The 21,019-nt window shown below is 42.2% G+C and overlaps 1 protein-coding gene across 1 annotated transcript; it reads right to left on the bottom strand.

Moving 5' to 3' along the window:
- Window positions 1-1,402: 1,402 nt before the first annotated feature.
- On the bottom strand, window positions 1,403-7,382 carry LOC116679042 (uncharacterized). Its single transcript, XM_032508773.1, has 3 exons — window positions 7,349-7,382; window positions 5,145-5,198; window positions 1,403-3,152 (listed from the first exon to the last, which is right to left on the bottom strand). The coding sequence occupies exons 2-3, from the start codon at window positions 5,150-5,152 to the stop codon at window positions 1,559-1,561; spliced, it is 1,602 nt and encodes a 533-aa protein (XP_032364664.1). The 5' UTR covers window positions 5,153-5,198; window positions 7,349-7,382; the 3' UTR covers window positions 1,403-1,558.
- Window positions 7,383-21,019: the final 13,637 nt, after the last annotated feature.

The raw sequence follows: 21,019 nt of genomic DNA, 5'->3' as shown, positions 1-21,019 counted from the left end.
ACGTTCTAAAAGGAATCAACGTCCGCTGTAAATGGAAGAGGGACGTAGTTTAATGTCGGCTACTGACATACAACCACATCAGGCAAACTAAAGTTATTTTGTGAATGAAAGAGACATATCACATACCGGACGGCCAGTTGGTTACATTTTTTAATTAAAGCTGCAAGCAGGGTTGGACGGACCCTTGCTTATCTGCGTGCGTCAGGGTCTCTGATGGATGCCGCGCCTTGCGACCATACATTTAAACAGCACTCAGATACAGCGAGTTGTCACCAATGAAGATGGAACTCCCTCAGTTCAACGATCCCTCACACAGGACTCTACGTTGTACTGTTCATTAGCTGCAAAAGGGGCCATGGACAAAGCATAGGGGGCGGGTCAAACGATCACCATAAAGAAGGAACTCTGCTGAGTTCAATGACACCTCACAAAAGACTCTACCTTAAACGGGTCAAATTGTATGGAAGTGGGCGTTGCCTGAGTAAGTGGGAAGTGGTTAAAGTATCGCATGTAGACCACACATTTTCAATTTTATGTAAATCGGATGAGACTGGTTTTCCTGTTGCCAGATCGTGCCACTATCACCAAAAGTCCATATTGGCCTGTAGATGTCCTCAGGCCTGGACTCTTGGTGATTGTGGGAAATTTAAAACCGGACTCTGTAACCAATCAGAATGTGTGACTGTTGCGCCGTCTATCTGGCATAAATCATTCTGGGACATTACGGGTAAAACCTGACCCAGGCATTACTAAAAACTGTATAAAACTAGCATTAGTCTCATTTGCTTTTACAGTTTATTTAAGATCTTCAGATGGAACATTACAGTTTCAGAAACGTGTAAGTTAAGTTACATATACAGTAGTTACTTTAAAATACGATGATGTGCAATAATGTGGAAGTGACAAATGACTCACAATTATTAAACATGGATGCCAATAAATTCCCGCCCTAAATATTTTACTACGTTATAAAGGAACTGCATTCAACAAGTCTCTCTGACTGTTTCAACAAAACTTTAACACCAGAGTCATGAAAATCCATGTTCTGATGGGAAACCACAAATGAGACTGTGATAAAGTAAATTGGTTATGTACAGTTTTTAAACAGTTCAAATTATAAAACCAGAATCATTCATTGGACAGAGTTCAGATGTTTTTTTTTCAATTTGCAATATTTGCTCCAAAAATGTCTTTCAGTCCTCAGGCCTGTTGACTTTATAACCTGTAATGTTTAGATATTCATACATGTTTATGCACATGATATTGTAGCAGTTGTAATCTGAGAAGACACATATACTGTCTTCATGAACTGTCCATACTGTAATGATAAATATCAGCACAAACCCCTTACATATGTGAAGAATAGGGGAGGACTAAGCAGTAGTAGATCTCCTAGATGTCGGGTTGAGTTTTAGTAACTAACCAAAGACACAGATGGACTTCAGATCTTTCTCCTGTGGTTTAAATGTTCACCTTGCTCCAGTGATGAGCAGATGGACCTCCAGGACAATGGGACATGTCTTCATCAGTCTGGACCTTGGTTACCCTCTAGGAATCTTTATTTCTTTTTGAACATTTGAGGAAGTTTACTGCATCCCTCCCAGAAATCCTTCATTGTTTCCACTTTCGATTTTTGACTTTTCATTTGTTTCAGATGGTTGATCTTCTCAGTGTCATTTCTCTTCTCCATCTCCTCAATCAGGAAGTCCAGGTGGACATAAGTAGACAGTGAAACAACATTCAGGGCGATCTCCTCCAGTTTGACAACATGCTGGTAGGCTTCATCCAGCAAAGCTGTTTTCTTTGCGTCAAGGGTTTCCATCTCTTTCTGAAGACGTTCCAAGTGGCTCTCTTGCTTCTCACCCTCTGCCTTACTCGTGTCATACTTCTGTTTCACATCTTCTAGAGTTTTTTTAGATTTTCTTGTCTTCTTCACATACTTATAGTTATCTTTCACATGATCTGATACAGGACACTTCCCGGTACATGAAGTGCAGCGGCCATCTTTCATGACTTTGCAGTGTCCTGGTTTCCGGGCCATTGTGCATCCAGGATAGTGACAGTTCTCCTCACAGACAGTACAGCAGACAGCTCCTTCATAGAACACCAACAACCACCTCCCACCATCAATAGGTTCTTTATCTTTGTAGACCTCATCAACTTCTATAGTGAACTTCTCATTGTTCTTCATCTCTCGTTCATACATCTTCAGACCATCCTGAGTCTGTTGGATCTCTGTTTTCTTTAGATCAATTGACTCAATTCTGTCTTCCAGGTTTTGGATGCAGGCTGTCAGTCTGATTCGCTCGTTCAGGACATTTATGGTTTTCTGCATCTTTTGAGGTGCAGTTTTTCCAAGGAAGTTTGTGAACTGAATCAGTGCTTCTGCTGTTGTTTCATCTGCATATTTAAGGGCTCTTCTGTTCTCTGTCCTGTCTTCATGTTGGCGGTTATTAAACAGGAAGTGAACAAGCTGATTTTTCTCATTTCTGGCACATTTAATCTTTGCAGCCTCGAGAGCTTCCAGAGCATTTTTAGGTGTTATTCCATCTGAGTGTGTGATGAGAGCGACAATATTCTTCTCTATGTCTTTTCCAAACAGAGACACCACTGAATCAAAGATGTACTTCTGATGATCAGTCAGTCGATTCACACTCGCTTTCATCACCAGACCCACTGCATTAATCTCCTGAACTCCTTCCTCAGAGCGGAACAGGTCTAATAATCTTTGACTGATTTTGGCATCTTGTTCGATCCCTCTGGTGTCTCCGTATCCAGGAGTATCGATGATGGTCAGAGAGTAGGGCAGAGGTTTATCTTCAAAACCAAAGATCTGGTACATGATCACATCTGATGTCTGACTTTCTGATTGGCTTGTTTTCTTCTCCTTTACGATCTGAAACCAGACATCATCCTCCCACTCCACTCCCAGGGCGTAGTTGACCAGAGCGTTGATCAGAGTAGATTTTCCTGCTCCTGTTTCACCAACAAGTAAGATGGTTTTGTTTATCTTGTAGAGATTTTTTTCACCAAGAGTCATTCGTTTCAGAGTTCCAATGTTCTCTTCCTTTGGTTCCAGCTGGTAGAGAGTGGGAGATCCTGAATGGATCAGAACTTTGCAGGTGATGTTGTCATTTTTGGATGAGGTATTCCTGTAGAAAAGTAAAGACCAGAGCTCAAAAGGTATGAATGTGGGCGTTGGGTAGCTCAGTTAGTATAAGTGTAATAAGATTCTGACTGAACAGCAAGATATGAATTCAGTTGTGATTCTGTGACAATTCACAGATCCAGTTTCATTTTTTTAACCTTCCACATTAATTTAAAGGAATTTACATGTATGTGCTCAAATAAAAAAAATGAAAATAAAGGATCAAATATGAATTACTAAAAAGACATTAATGAAGAAGTTCCCTAGCACGTTGGCCAGGAGTCATTCTTGATGCCTACTGTCTCCCAGATAAGGCCGAGGATGATGGGAATGTCTTGCTGCTTGTCTGACGCATCTCTGGGATCTCTGTTTTCTTCATTTTCAATCATGTCGCCATCCATACTACTATGTGCCAACGTTAACACCATCAAGCTGCAATGATTTGCTGTGAATTAATGCAGAATTCCTCCGAATCTGTTGAGTTGTCTCAGTGGTCAAATGCAAAGTACAGCTACGTCCTTCTACGTCCTGTCCTGCCCACAGCGTCCTGCTATGCCATGAACTACTACAAAGAACTGCTACAAACTACTAGTTTTTCTATTTTTGTTATTTCCGCTCTTCATTTTAACCCCAACCGGCCCGTCAGACACCGCCTACCAGAGCCTGGGTCTGGGTCTGGGCCTGGGTCTGGTTCTGGGTCTGACCGAGGTTTCTGCCTAAAAGGAAGTTTTTCCTCTCCACTGGGGCCCTGTTGCTGCTCTGGAGGAAACTACTAGACCTGTTGGGTTCTTGTAAATTCTGGAGTGTGGTCTAGACCTGGTCTATCTGGTCTAGACCTGCTCTATCTGTAAAGTGTCTTGAGATAACTCTTGTTATGAATTGATACTATAAATAAAATTGAATTGAAATTGAATTGAATTACAGTATATTCCCATCCGGTTAGATTGAATTCAGTATTGATGACGTGAACAATAATAATGATGACTCCAGTGAAATTATTGTAAACTTGTTAGTGAGGACTAGATTAGGACTGGATTTAAAGCTGACACACACACACATACACACACACAATCTCAGCTGATTATCCTCCATACATCTAGTCTCTTTTTCTTTTCTCTCACTTTTTTCTCCATGTGGCGCACGCACCCCCCCGCGGTGTGTGGTGCGTGTCCGCGCTATTCTCCGACATAACCTCTTGTACAAAACGAAAGTAACGAGCCAATTTTGTACAATGTAAGGGGTAGAAAATAAAAAGTCTCCACAAAAAATAGTAAAGTAAAACTATCTATTATTAAGTCTTTAGAAAAATCTAACTGAATGAATTTTATAGACTGAATATTATTTGTAATATATACTAATTAATTATCCAATCAGTGTATATTTGGCTGCAAAATCCCAGCATTATAAAACAGACAAATAAAAATATCATATATAAATAAACAAATATGCCTACAATATGTGGACCACTTTATTGAAACCCACAGATTACTGATTATCAATATGATTTCAGATCCAACCGAGTAGAGGACATATTAACAGCAATAGATAAGAATAAATAGGAAATTCACAGCAGGAGTATTTATAGACCCAAAATATTTGATACTATAGATGATGCAATATTAAGGACAAAAGTAGAACATATGGCAGAAGAAGTGTAGCACACACATGGCTTAGTATCTGGACAACAGACAGCAGTATGTACAATTACTTATTGATAAATCTGCTAAGTCTACCTTGGATTATCTTTCGACAGTATCTCTGATAATCAATCAATCAGACAATCAATCAATGAGATTGTAGCTTCCAGAACCACATTGTTGAGCTCTATTATATATCAAAATTATTCTTATGGCTCTTTTTTGCAGCATAGGTAGTGATGATAGTTAAACATTTAAAAGTATTGTGAAAAACCTCTCTTATGTAGTAAATTGTCTCATCATGTAGTATAATGTGATACAGCAGTGTTTAAAACTGTGTTTTAGCAAGTATTACTCACTTTGCCATGGTAACAGCTTCCCAGGAGTTGGGGATGGAGCACCGTGTAAGTTTTCTGGAAGAAGAAGTCAGTGATCAGTTTGATATGTGGGCGGGTCAGTGTTTAGCCTTTTCAGTGGTGTTGATTTTGTCACCTATTTTTAATTCAGTGTGCCGATTGCTGCAACAGCAGAGACAACGAAATGCAGTTTGCGTCCAACCAGAAGTGCAATTAAATGCAGAAAAGTGCAATGTGATATTCAAAATAAAGACAGGTGGTGCATAAGCAGGACATATGCATTGTATTAACAGAATATATAGTAAGAAAACCAGTATAAATACGGATATACTGAATGAACCATATAGATAGATATGTATACATCTATAGTATGTGCAGTGTATGTGCATGATGAATAGTTTGAAGAGCAGTATAAAACGTGTACAGTAGGTGTAATTACAGTATGTACATCTGTAAGTAAATTATTTTAACTCATACTGTTTATTGAGCCCCACTGGGGCAATTAAAATGTACACTCTGTTTTGTAAGTATTCACTACACACAGGTCTGAAATACACACACATGCTCAGGACGTATTCATGCACTAATGGAGAGATGTCAGAGTGTGTGTGGGGGGGGGGGGGCTGCCAGCGGGACAAGCGCCCTGAGCGGTTGGGAGGGGTACGGTGCCTTGCTCAAGGGCACCTGGCAGTACCCAGGAGGTGAACTGGCATCTCTCCAGCCACCGATCCACGCTCCCTACTTTGGTCCGTATGAACCAACAAACCTCCGGGTCCCAACCCAACTCCCTACGGACCAAATAGAACAGCATGGGTGGCGTAGCGTAGTGCAAATTGTCTAACTTAATTCTTGTAATATCCTATTATCACTTTATTTTTCTCATATCACAACTCCTCCAAACTTCAGAAAGCACAGATAGGATATATTTTGAATGTGCACAAAGTTTTGAACATATCTCGCTCAAACACATTTGAAATATCACAAATGAATTAATGTATCATTGAGGTGAATAATTGTCATGTGCAAATTTAAGGAGGTTACATTATCTACAAAAGACACAAAAGAGGAGGGAAGAGTAAATGATGACTAGGTTACATGTGTGCTGACTAAAATATAATTAGAAAAGTCCATCTACAGGAGAATAAATAGATGAAAGCAATACAGAATACTTGAGCATCACTGCAGTATATTCCATTATGTTTTTAAATTGTAAAGTAATCTATATTTCTCTTTATATAAGGATATTTCCAGCATAAATTGATTCATTAAAAGGTAGAAATGATTGCATAACCCCCCTCCCCCCTAACAAAAGTCAAAACACAAAACACTGGCCTTTGGGTTACCATACCAGTTATAATTAGGCCAAATGTTGGTGTCTAACTTACATGGAAGCTGGAGACTAAAATGAACATACAATGCTACTCTATTGCTGCCACATCACTGTGCAGATCTTGCAATATGAGAAGGGGTGGGGGGGCAAACTCAATCTCGTCTAGGGGAACCAAAGGGCTGGATGGGGGTTTCCTTTTAGAGAAATACTCTGCGCTAAAATAACCTGTTAACACGTATCAGAGTGCAGCAATAATAACCTCCTCAATCATATCTTAAAAGTCACGTCAGGCCGTGATTCATCTCTATGCAAATACCCCGGCGTCTGCCATTAGGGTGTCACTGCCACGGCTGCTCCGGCAGCCTTTCATTAAAACGCATCCACTCTCTTCTTATAAAACACAAAGAATTATAGCAACTATTAGGCTAACATATGGACCGCGTGCACTCTGCAAATAACCAGCAGCAGATAAAGTGGGGGGGGGGGGGTCGCGCCGGGGCAACACTTAGAAAATGGCAGCCCGGTAATAGATCGTGTCTCAGGCTGGAAATCAAAGCTTGATTATACATTTATTTGGGTGGGGGCTCCCTGGTATGACGCCCTCTACCACTAGACAAAAACAGTTAGATGAAATATACAGAATTAATATGCAAATAAATTGCATGGAAAAAAAATGTCCCTGGTGTGTAAATGCCTGAGATGTTAAAACATTTCACATTAATGGCCAAATATCAAACAAAAGAACACTTCACCATTCTACTTTTCTTAGTTTTTTAGGGGGCACCTTTGAAAGACCTGTTGATCTCAGGAGCAGAGCAGCAGCAGTCGTAACAAACAGACTGGTTCAGCAGAAAAACATCCAACCTGTGATACATACCTGGGTTTTTAAAGTCCGGGTCACTGAAATGTATCTGGAGGTCCTGAAGCTCGGTGACGCAGCAACTACTGACACTGTCTGGAAGAAAGAAAATATTAAATCATATGAATGTAACGTAGTATGCTCAGGTATTAGTTATGGTAAACACATTTTCCTCATGCATTTAAATCTGGTATATCTCCTGGTAGTATCATTTAAAATATTTCCAGTTCCAAAGTGTTCTTACCTGTGCTGTTGGTCTGTGATGCTGAGGAGGCAGAGAGAGAAAACAGTTATATATGCATAAAGGGGAGGAGGCTCTGTGGTCACATGATTTACCAGAAACTGTTTGATTTCAAATAATCAGTCTAACCAGAGGGGAAGTGAGGGAGGAGTTTACTGATCACCTGAGATAAAGTTCAGGTGTTGCAGTAACAGATGAAATAAAATTTAAAAATGACTGTATAAAACAAAACTTGTCACCGGTGACTCCTGTACATCCAATGTAATGGTGCCGAGGAAACAGTGATGAGGAAGTTTTAGCGTCACATCTCAGTGATTTAACTGCCCGTCACATTTCATATTTCTCAGCCTCCAGCCACCAGACTGTTCACTAGTCAGATTAAGGAGGAGTATAGGCTGATAAAATCTACTAGAAACATGATCCTGCAGGGCCGTCGTGGATAAGAAGTTAAAGACATGTAAATGTAAATGTGTGTATTTATATATCTTTTCTAGTCTTAACGACTACTCAAAGCGCTTTTACATCTACAGGAGACATTCACCACTCACACACATTCATACGGGGCTGCTGTGCAAGGTGCCACCTGCTCATCAGATACACACTCACACACATTCGCAGCATCGGGGGCAACTCGGGGTTGGTAGTTCTGCCTGTGAGCGACCTTATTAGTCAACAAAGTTTGGGTTTCCATAAAATGGTTATTGCACCTCGATAACATGTTGGGGGCAGCATGTCACGACTCCTGAACCCAACCTGTTCTTTTCCAAAACTAAACCCATCCACAGCTGTACAAAATGTATGTTTATATTAGTTGTATTAGTATAAAAAGGGTTAGGGTGGATAGTGGTAGCATATAGTACCTTCTTCTACCTGTGACTTACCAAGTCATCAGTTCTTGCAGGCTGGGAACATGAATGACATTAATAAAAGCTTCCACCACTATCGCCCCGTTATCACCACACAATGTCTTATTGTGGGTGAAAGTCTTCAATTACTTCTGTAAATGCATCTGTGAAAAATAAAACATATTTTTTGACTTAATTTTAATTACTTGACATTAAATTTGTGGACATATATCCACATGTCAAATAATGTTCTGCCAGTGAAAAACAGGAAGGTCTGTCAAGTACACAATGTAAGACAATACCAGGAGATACGCCCAGTCTGACCGGTCGGTGCAGGTTACAGGAAATGTTTCATTTGTTCTGATTCTCTGAACTGTTTCCTAAATAAATCTGTTAACTGTAAATAACAAAGCTGCAGAGGAATGAAGCTACGGTTGAACGGCCACACCTTCAATAGAATATGTCATCAGGTTATGTTATCTAAGATGGAGAAAGGTTAAAGGAAGTTTCACTGGGAGCTCACACAAAACAGCAAACAACAAACAAAGCAAATGCACGACATGCTTGATTTGGTTTTATACAGTGAGCATATAAAGAAAGACGTGGAGCATTATAAGATAATATTACATCAGTTATTCTAATCATCTGAAAGAGATAGAGACATTATGAACTTACCTTTTCCACTCAGTAACATCTCCTAACATTAACATTCACAGTAAAAGTAAATGGTTTATTGAATGTGTTTTTGTGGATTATTTGTTTAATAAATTATTTATGTTTTAACCATTTGTTTTAGCCGTTAGTCTCCATTCACTCAGTTATCTCATTAGAACAGCTGGATCAAAACATGACTATTCCCCCCCCGCCCGTATCACATGACTCTGTCTTTAGTCCTACCATGGACTCGGTAACTTGGTTACCATGGTTACCTTGTTTCAAGCCATCCTAGCGTGCTATAGAAAGCTGCAGGAAGACTCTCTGTTCTCATTAATATTCAACCAGCTAAACAGCTGGACTCTGATTGGCTAAAAGGTAGCCAATGAGAGCCTGGCTGTCAGCATCCTTTACCCAGCTAATGAATATTAATGAGCTCAGGCAGCATGATGTCAGACTGACCAACTTTCAAAGTAAAATACTCTCATCCTTCATTTTGAAAGTATTTAGTATTATTAGATAGTTTTGTGTAATTTAAAATGTTTTCTCTGTGTAATCTGAAGCTGTCGGGTCCTTAAACGGTTTGATTTCCTCCACTTCCTGTTACCATGGTTCCAGATGTGCCCCCCCCCCCCCGCCCCCCCAACTATAATAAATATAATAAATACAAAAAGAAGACCAGGAGAAGTAGACCTGTGTTTATAATGAAGTTGTCGTGTGGCGAGGGAGCGCGTTAAAGGGCAACTCTGCTGTTTTAGCTTAATTTACCTGAACAGCGTAGGACCCCCCCCCCCCCCCCCCCAGGGTCAAAACGGATGGCGTGGGGGGCCTCTATAGAGAAACCTGTAGGGGAGGGTTCTATAGAGAAACCTGTAGGGGAGGGGTCTATAGAGAAACCTGTAGGGGAGGGGTCTATAGAGAAACCTGTAGGGGAGGGGTCTATAGAGAAACCTGAGGGCTCTATAGAGAAACCTGTAGGGGAGGGCTCTATAAAGAAACCTGTAGGGGAGGGCTCTATAGAGAAACCTGTAGGGGAGGGCTCTATAGAGAAACCTGTAGGGGAGGGCTGTATAGAGAAACCTGTAGGGGAGGGCTGTATAGAGAAACCTGTAGGGGAGGGCTGTATAGAGAAACCTGTAGGGGAGGGCTGTATAGAGAAACCTGTAGGGGAGGGCTGTATAGAGAAACCTGTAGGGTGGGCTCCCTGTAAACCGAAGCAGAGACTCAGACATTCAGCTCAGAAAGGTGTTTGGTAATGTCCACCATGAATGCCAAATCATACAGCCACTTGCCATCACTGAGTTCATTAACAGACTTGCCCTTCATATCCATGAATTGTTTTACTTCTTCCCTCAATTTGTAAAACCTTGGGAGCATCTCTCCACGACTCAAACCTCACAGTGGGACACCAGATCTCTGTATTCCAACTCAAACTCACTCAAAACTTCCAGGGACTGGCGGCTATTCAGCCCTCTACTTGTAATAAAATTGATCGTGGAAACGATGATCGACATTACTGAGCTTCAGGGAATGTGCGCACAAATTCTCTTGATGTATGCAGTGGGGCTGCTGCCATTTTGGTGACCTAAGCATAATTCCTTTATGATTGCAAGTTTAACTTTTTATTACCAAACATAAAAATCAATACCAATAACACAAAACCAGTATCACAATGTAACAACTATGAACAGTAAAACTAAAAAGGAAAATCAACTTTGGAAAGTATTGGGATGTGCAAATTCTTTAAATTAAACAATCATCTATGCAAATATGTTGGACAGCCATTGACCACCCTCTCCACCCCCCACTGGTCCAACAGAGGAGCAGCTCCACCCTCTCCACCCCCCACTGGTCCAACAGAGGAGCAGCTCCACCCTCTCCACCCCCACTGGTCCAACAGAGGAGCAGCTCCACCCTCTCCACCCCACACTGGTCCAACAGAGGAGCAGCTCCACCCTCTCCACCCCCACTGGTCCAACAGAGGAGCAGGTCCACCCTCTCCACCCCCACTGGTCCAACAGAGGAGCAGCTCCACCCTCTCCACCCCACACTGGTCCAACAGAGGAGCAGGTCCACCCTCTCCACCCCCACTGGTCCACCAGAGGAGCAGCTCCACCCTCTCCACCCCCCACTGGTCCAACAGAGGAGCAGGTCCACCTCTCCACCCCCCACTGGTCCACCAGAGGAGCAGCTCCACCCTCTCCACCCCCACTGGTCCAACAGAGGAGCAGGTCCACCCTCTCCACCCCCCACTGGTCCAACAGAGGAGCAGGTCCACCCTCTCCACCCCCCACTGGTCCAACAGAGGAGCAGCTCCACCCTCTCCACCCCCCACTGGTCCAACAGAGGAGCAGCTCCACCCTCTCCACCCCCACTGGTCCAACAGAGGAGCAGCTCCACCCTCTCCACCCCCCACTGGTCCAACAGAGGAGCAGCTCCACCCTCTCCACCCCCCACTGGTCCACCAGAGGAGCAGCTCCACCCTCTCCATCCCCACTGGTCCAACAGAGGAGCAGGTCCACCCTCTCCCCCCACTGGTCCAACAGAGGAGCAGGTCCACCCTCTCCACCCCCCACTGGTCCAACAGAGGAGCAGCTCCACCCTCTCCACCCCCCACTGGTCCAACAGAGGAGCAGCTCCACCCTCTCCACCCCCACTGGTCCAACAGAGGAGCAGCTCCACCCTCTCCACCCCCACTGGTCCAACAGAGGAGCAGCTCCACCCTCTCCACCCCCACTGGTCCAACAGAGGAGCAGCTTCATCCTCTCCACCCCACACTGGTCCAACAGAGGAGCAGCTCCACCCTCTCCACCCCCCACTGGTCCAACAGAGGAGCAGCTCCACCCTCTCCACCCCACATTGGTCCAACAGAGGAGCAGCTCCACCCTCTCCACCCCCCACTGGTCCAACAGAGGAGCAGCTCCCCCCTCTCCACCCCCACTGGTCCAACAGAGGAGCAGCTCCCCCTCTCCACCCCCACTGGTCCAACAGAGGAGCAGCTCCCCCCTCTCCACCCCCCATTGGTCCAACAGAGGAGCAGCTTCTCTAAGAGGCTCCGACAGCTTCGATGCCGCACGGAGCGCTACAGGAAATCATTCATTCCACAAGCAATAACACTCTTTAACACGTCATCTCTGGGTAGTAGATGAGACTTTTGGACACCACACTACTGCACTAATGCAACCTGGACATTTGGTTTATTTACATTTACATTTTAGCATATTATTTAAGCATTTGCACATTTTTGTTCCCCCATCCTGTACATATTCAAATATTTGTTCTTTTTACTTATTCATATTATTATTTCATGTATATTGTATGTATGTATATTTTTCCTATGTATTTCATTTATATTTATATTTTGTGCTTTGTGACTGATTTTGCTGCTGTAACACCGGAATTTCCCATTTTTCTTGGGATCAATAAACATCTATCTATCTATCTATCTATTGTCAGTTCATTTACTACATCTCTTTTCTACTGTATTGTTCATATTTTGGAGTCTTCTCCTCCTCAGACCCAGTGAGATGTTCATTGGCTCACTCTCAGCTCAAGTCTTTTTTCTAGAAGTGTATTTTTTGGCTAAATGTTGATTCTGAGTAGGTTTCCACGGCTCTGATTTGTGTCAGGTCTCAAATGTATGACCAGTAAATTATTTAGGAAGGAGTTCAGACACTGAATCATTGGCCTAAAACCAAAAATATGGACAGAGGACATTTTTACAAAGCCACTAGATGTCCAAAGGTAAAATAATGTCCCCCCAGTGAAAGACCGAAAGGTCTTTTAAGTAGGCTACACAATGTAAGACAATACCAGGAGATACGCCCAGTCTGACCGGTCGGTGCAGGTTACAGGAAATGTTTCATTTGTTCTGATTCTCTGAACTGTTTCCTAAATAAATCTGTTAACTGTAAATAACAAAGCTGCAGAGGAATGAAGCTACGGTTGAACGGCCACACCTTCAATAGAATATGTCATCAGGTTATGTTATCTAAGATGGAAAAGGTTAAAGGAAGTTTCACTCTGAGATCACACAAAACAGCAAACAACAAACAAAGCAAAGGCACGACATTGCACGATGATTATATAGAATACAATAGAATGCCTTTATTGTCATTATGCACAAGTACACAGTACCTGTGCAACAAGATTGAAGCAATCCCTTTACAGTGTTGACACAAAAATATAAGAAATATAATATAGGACCTATATAATCACTCTATCACCCTCTGTACCAGGTTTCTGCCTAAAAGGAAGTTTTTCCTCTCCACTGTGGCCCTGTTGCTGCTCTGGAGGAAACTACTAGAACTGTTGGGTCCTTGTAAATTCTGGAGTGTGGTCTAGACCTGCTCTATCTGGTCTAGACCTGCTCTATCTGTAAAGTGTCTTGAGATAACTCTTGTTATGAATTGATACTATAAATAAAATTGAATTGAAATTAAAAGTACTGAAAGTTATTCTAGATTGAAGGTGTTTTGGAGTTGATTCCAGATGTTTGGTGCATATGACGAGAAATACTTTACCAAGTTTGGTTCTTGTTGATGGAATAATTAGTATTTTTTGATACCCTTGTCTTAAAAACACTATTATGGTAAGTAAGCAAATTTTAAATGAAGAGGGTTAATTTATCCAGTAGTGCTTTATTAGTGAATATCAATAAAATGTACTTCTGAGGGAGAATGAGGACCATTGTACAGTTCCATACTGAATGCAGTGGTGAGTCCTAGCTGCTGCACTAGGCTGAGTGGTACTGTATATCTAGTTTTTCCCAATAGAAATTAAAGTATAGTGCATATAAATGATGTCACCATAATCCAACCTTGATAGGAACATGCTCTGTACAAACCTTTTCCATGCTGAATAAGGAAAACACCTTTAATTTATTTATCCATCTGGCCAACGTTGATTGCTCTAGATAAGTCAAATGGAGTAAATAATAAATAATAATAATACATGGAACAGCACAAGACTTCATCACCTCAGCTGAACCTGCCAGCCCCGCTGTACCTAAGCTCACCCCAAATCCCACACCCCCTCCTTTGGCTGCCTGTCCTTACAGTTCTCAGCTGCAAAGGACTGGAATGCAACACTGAAACTCAAACCTTTATCTCACTAGCTGTCTTTAAAGTATGTGTGTCTGAGCTCTGATCTGGTCCCTGTGCGTGCTAACTGTCCTCCATCAGTCACGCTCTGTTTCACACCCCCTATTGCATTATTGGAGCCATTACTTCAGTCACCCCCCCTTGCACCTGCATGTTTATCACCTTCTGTTTACGTTCTTTTGTACCATTCACCCGCCCCGGTATGCTCAAGTCTCATTCCACCCCCCCCCCCCCCCCACCTTTGTTGTCACACAATGTTTGTACACCACATTCTGCACTAACTGTAGACTGACTCTTTACATATTTCAGCATTCATAAAGTCAGTCTATTCATATATACTGTGTTATTACGGGTCTCCATCACTATCTAGACCACACCTTGCACCCAGTGGACATTGACTCTTTACTACATCTCAGCAGTGTTACAGATCGTCTACTCATACCGGCTGTGTAATCCCTACATAATCTCCACTCTATGTAGCCTGTTGTATTCTGTTTTCTTCTACTGTATTGAGAGGGAAACTGTATGTTGTCTCGAATGCTTGTGCTTTTCTTGGCCAGGTCGCCGTTGTAAATGAGAAGCTGTTTTCAACGGCCAACCTGGTTAAATAAAGGTTAAATACAATAAAAAATAAAATAAAAGGGATCTCTGCATCCACGCTAACGCTACATGCTAAACATATTTAAAGGGTCACAACCGTTTTTACTACTTCGAGCAACACACATCTCAAGTTAATGTCTAACTCCACCTAGTTAACTACATGTAGATAAACCTAGCTAACTAATTTTAATAAGTTTTTATAATATTATTAAAAATACACCTAGCTATATAAACCTAGCTGACTTCTTCAGGCTTCCCATCACTGACGGGCTACCTGTACAGTCTGAAAACATGGCGGCCCTCTGGTGTTCAGGTACAAGCAACACTGTTTACTGTGTTTATGAGAACGGTCCATGTGAATATCGTATAGCGTAATGTTAACGTATCCGCGGTTACTGCCTCCACCTGATGTAGATCCTGTATAACCCGTCTCTTCAGTGACAAACGAGGAATAGAGGGCCGTCATTTAGGGGTGACGATGGCCATCAGACCGTAGAAGGATCCCCTGGAGAGTCTGGAGTCCCCCCTCATGTCCCTGTACCCGTCAGACTAGCTACGGCCTGGGGGGGGGGGGGAGCCTGCAGAACTACAAGCACATTTTTAAAATAAAATTATATTAAAAGTATTTAACTTTGTTATCTTTTGTATTGCACGTTGCATGACTGTAGCGAGCATATAATGAATATAAAGGAATGGGTCTATTTAAATGTCAATTCTGTTATATTATTATTATATTACTATGTTATATTATTATTACATTACTATAATGAATATAAAGGAATGGGTCTATTTAAATGTCAGGTCTGTTATATTATTATTATATTAATATAATGTTATATTATTATTATATTAATATGTTATATTATTATTACATTACTATAATGAATATAAAGGAATGGGTCTATTTAAATGTCAGGTCTGTTCCCTCTGCTTTCACTATTGTATTGTCACTGTATGAAGACCATTTAGAACAAAAATACAACTTATATAAAAGATGTAATGATGGTTTGTCTATTAGGTAAGTTGTAAGGGGTAATGCCTGTTATTATTATTATTATTATTATTATCATTATAATACCTTTAAAGGTGTTGAGTGTTAACAACAGTCTTATCTATGGGCAACAATGTCCTCATGAAACCGTTGAGCATTAAAATGAACAGTAACGTAATGAATGAATATTTACGTTACTTATTTTTTAGAGCAGAAACATAAGTATATACATAAAAGAGTGGACTGCAAAGAATGGGTATAATTAATGAATTAAGAGTGCAGTAACAAGAACAAATATTATACAAAACAATTGTGTGTACTGTTTTCAGCTAATGGGGGGGGGGGGACTTGACGGCGGTGTCACAGTCGTCATCCTGGCGTGACATGGAGCAAATAAAAACACATTTATTTTTATTAAAATATCAAAAACAAAGCAGGAATAATTTTTTGCAAAACACAACAGCAGACTGGAATGCTCTCCCTGGTGAAATTCACAATTGTACAGAAGAAGAAGAAGAAGAGATGAAATGTGATTGTCATTTCCGGTAAGTGCACATGGAAGTGCGCGATTTGAGACAACACTCCTCTGTCAAAATTTACGCACTACGCAAGATAGTACGTAGTGCACGAAGTGTCCTGTCTGGAAGTGCGCGATTTGAGATATAGCCATGGCCTTCTTCTTCTTTTTTAGGGTTTTACAGCAGTTGGCATCCTATTTTTTGCATTACTGCCTCCTAATGGTAATTCCTTGTTATTCTTTTCATTTTATTATACTATAATTTTAGTAGACCGGTGTCTTTAAAAAATGCAAATATATATTTCCGTAGTTATGAAAACCCCACGTTCAAGAACATCATTAAACCTGAGTTCCACTGGTCCTAACTTACAAAATCCTGCAAACATGACCCCTCTTTCTCGGATCAAGTTCCTGCAACACATCCGGACTTCCCCCACGGTCTCCATTTCCTCACGTAGACTTCCATGTCCAGTTGTTTTCCCATTTACAAAAATTGTACTGTGACCAACTCTCAATTTACTGATAATGACTCGCTCCTTTTGGTTAGCCCCACTGTTACCCACCCCTCCTACTTTATTTTATGTAATAAACGGTACACACACACACACACACACACACAAGGCTGGATAACTGCTGTAGCCTTGGGTGGCAAGCTTCAGTGGTGCAGTCCAGTCACACACAAAGTTATGGATCTGCTGTAATATCATCACACCCCAATCCGCCATCGTCAGACTTTGCCTACAGAGAGTCAGAGTCTGTCGGAGGTTTCTCTCTCGAGTGATTCAGAAAAAGGTTTGACTTATGTACTGGTTTGCACGTGGCAAAGACATACAACTAACCATTGCTTCTTTACAACCATGACACATGAGTTAACCTCTGCCATCTGGGGCCTGTTGCACGAAACTAGGATAAGGGATTAAGCCGGGATATTCAAGTTATCCTGGATGAATTTAGCTTGGACTCGGTTGCACGAAACCAGATTGAATTAAGCCCAGCCAAGTAACCATGGAGATTTATTCTTTTTGGCTAGCCTGGTCCAGAGCAGGCCAACAGCCGGGCCAACAGCCGGGCCAACAGCCGGGCCAACAGCCGGGCCAACAGCCGGGCCAACAGCCGGGCCAACAGCCGGGTCAACAGCCGGGCCAACAGCCGGGCTAAGATTAATCCTGGAGTCTCATGTGTCAAATCAGCTGCCGTCTGATCCTAAATAAACGTGTTTAACAGTTATTGCGTTGTCTTCTGATGTGTTCTGCTTTATTTTTATTAACATGCATTAGCTACTGGTCTCCATTGTTGTCGCGAGTTTGATTTAAACCCTACTACAGCTGTTTAGATGTTAGAAATGGTTGCACTGGCACCCTGATGCGGAGTGGGACTTTTCCCGGTGGGACGGTAGTATGTCGAGGCTGCCTGGCGTGCGGCCGGTGCCCGGTGGCCGGTGGCTGGTGCCCGGTGGCCGGTGCCCTGTGGCCGGTGGCTATTGCCTACCAGCAGACTTGCGAGTCGTGTCAGTGTCCTCTCTCTCTGTAAAAGTAGAGATGAGCAGCGCAGCGTCCGTGGTCTCAGCTTCAGGTTTCTACAGGACGCTCCGGAGATTAAGTGTGACGATATTAATGTAGTGATATTCCCAGATGATAATAATGGCAGACTGGTCAGAGACCAATACATTCATGATTTCATTTTCTTATTGCTTTTCCTTCTCTAATAAAGGACAGTTTTTGTTACTCCTTAATAAGTGGGCCTAATGTTTTTTATTATAGCTTACATTGGTTTCATAACCTTCCTAATAAGTCTCACATCACCGGTATAATAACGTGGCCTCTGTACAGAACGTATGTAGTGGAGTTATCATTCATCACACCGGGAACACCACAATGCTTCTTCATCTTTTTATTTTGGTGCGGTCACTTGTCAGAAGAATAAAAAAACATGAATATTGTTTTACATATATGCTCACAGCGTTTATTGACGTCACTTACTTCTTTTTCTAGTTGTTGTCCCTTTCTGATTGTTCTGTATGAACATTAATTGTACAAAGAATTAGATATAGCTTATAGAAATGTGTGCATATGGTTGTAAAACAAGTTCTCACGTTGTGAATAAGGGTTTGAAATTAGGCCTTTAATCCGTAGGGTCCATTTCCCGAGGAACATTAGTTCCCTCTGCTCACTTTTAAGGCAAAGGCTAAATAATAATTAATTTTATTTATATAGTGCTTTACATAGTAGGCTAGTCAAAGTAACTTTACAGTAAAACCAGCACATTTATCACATAAAAATAGAAACATGAAACTAGCATATTTAAAGCAATTAAAACACAGTGTAGCCTACAACTTTGTAAAAATGTGTAGTGACTATAGGCTAAGTAGATATTTATAGGCTACATCCATACACATCCAGTCGGTCCACTATGTCGGGCTTTTTCTCTCCGTTTGAGCCGTATTTCCCTTTCTGCATATTATATTCTTCCCTCCTCGTTACTTTCCATTAGAAGCTGCTCCTCATTGGGTGAAACATTTGGCGCATGCGTCTTCTCATCTCTGCATCAGGAAATCTGTGATCGATACCGTGGTCTATCTGAGAAAGCTGTGAACGTGCACTTATCCCAGCTATCTCCACCTGGCTGGACATACAGTGGTGTGAAAAAGTGTTTGCCCCCTTCCTCGTTTCCTGTTCCTTTGCATGTTTGTCACACTTAAGTGTTTCGGAACATCAAACCAATTTAAACAATAGTCAAGGACAACACAAGTAAACACAAAATGCATTTTGTAAATGAAGGTGTTTATTATTAAAGGTGAAAAAAAATCCAAACCATCATGGCCCTGTGTGAAAAAGTGATTGCCCCCTAAACCTAATAACTGGTTGGGCCCCCTTAGCAGCAACAACTGCAACCAAGCGTTTGCGATAACGTGCAATGAGGCTTTTACAGCGTCCTGGAGGAAGTTTGGCCCACTCATCTTTGCAGAATTGTCCTAATTCAGTTACATTAGAGGGTTTTTGAGCATGAACGGCCTTTTTAAGGTCATACCACAACATCTCAAAGGATTCAGTCAGGACTTTGGCTAGGCCACTCCAAAGTCTTCATTTTGTTTTTCTTCAGCCATTCGGTGGTGGATTGCTGGTGTGTTTAGGATCATTGTCCTGCTGCAGAACCCAAGTTCGTTTCAGCTTGAGTACACGAACAGATGGTCGGACATTCTCCTTCAGGATCTTGGTAGACAGCAGAATTCATAGTTCCTTTTATCACGGCAAGTCTTCCAGGTCCTGAAGCAGCAAAACAGCCCAGACCATACACTACCACCACCATATTTTACTGTGGTATAATGTTCTTTTTATGAATGCAGTGTTCCTTCTACGCCAGATATACTTGGACACACACCTTCCAAAGATTCCACTTTTGTCTCATCGGTCCAGAGAATGTTGTCCCAAAAGTCTTGGGGATCATCAAGATGTGTTGTGGAGAAATTGAGATGAGCTTTGATGTTCTTTTTGCTCAGCAGTGGTTTTCTCCTTGGACTCTGCCATGCAGGCCATTTTTGCCAGTCTTTTCCTGATGGTGGAGGCATGAACGCGACCTTACCTGAGGCAAGTGAGGCCTGCAGTTCTTTGGACGTGTTGTGGGGTCTTTTGTGACCTCTTGGATGAGTCGTCGCTGCGCTCTTGGGGTAATTTTGGGCGGCCGGCCACTCCTGGGAAGGTTCACCACTGTTCCATGTCTTCGCCATTTGTGGATAATGGCTCTCACTGTGGTTCGCTGGATTCCCAAAGCTTTGGAAATGGCTTTATAACCCTTTCCAGACTGATAGATCTCAATTACTTTCTTTCTCAATTGTTCCTGAATTTCTTTGGGTCTCGGCATGATGTGTAGCTGTTAAGGATCTTCTGGTGGACCTTACTGTGTCAAGCAGCTTCTATTTAAGTGATGCCTTGATTGTGAACAGGTGTGGCAATAATCAGGCCTGGGTGTGGCTAGAGAAATTGAACTCAGGTGTGGACAACCACAGTTATAGTATGTTTTAACAAGGGGGGCAATCACTTTTTCACACAGGGCCATGATGGTTAGGATTCTTTTTCACCTTTAATAATAAACACCTTCATTTACAAATTGCATTTTGTGTTTACTTGTGTTGTCCTTGACTATTGTTTAAATTGGTTTGATGTTCCGAAACACTTAAGTGTGACAAACATGCAAAAGAACAGAAATGAGAAGGGGGCAAACACTTTTTCACACACTGTAGCTCCACCTGTTTCATCCTGGCTATCTACACCTGGCTGGACATAGCTCCACCTGTTTATCCTGGCTATCTACACCTGGCTGGACAAGCCACCTGTTCATCCTGGTTATCTCCACCTGGCTGGACATAGCTCCACCTGTTTCATCCTGGTTATCTCCACCTGGCTGGACATAGCTCCACCTGTTCATCCTGGTTATCTCCACCTGGCTGGACATAGCTCCACCTGTTCATCCTGTTATCTCCACCTGGCTGGACGGAGCTCACCTGTTCATCCTGGTTATCTCCACCTGGCTGGACATAGCTCCACCTGTTCATCCTGGTTATCTCCACCTGCTGGACATAGCTCCACCTGTTCATCCTGGTTATCTCCACTGGCTGGACATAGCTCCACCTGTTCATCCTGGTTATCTCCACCTGGCTGGACATAGCTCGACCTGTTCATCCTGGTTATCTCCACCTGGCTGGACATAGCTCCACCTGTTCATCCTGGTATCTCCACCTGGCT

This window comes from Etheostoma spectabile, unplaced genomic scaffold (genome assembly GCF_008692095.1).
Source record: "Etheostoma spectabile isolate EspeVRDwgs_2016 unplaced genomic scaffold, UIUC_Espe_1.0 scaffold00009190, whole genome shotgun sequence".
In the NCBI taxonomy this organism is placed as follows: Eukaryota; Metazoa; Chordata; class Actinopteri; order Perciformes; family Percidae; genus Etheostoma; species Etheostoma spectabile.
Note: the sequence above shows the minus strand (reverse complement) of the source record. Positions and strands in the feature narration are given on the sequence as shown.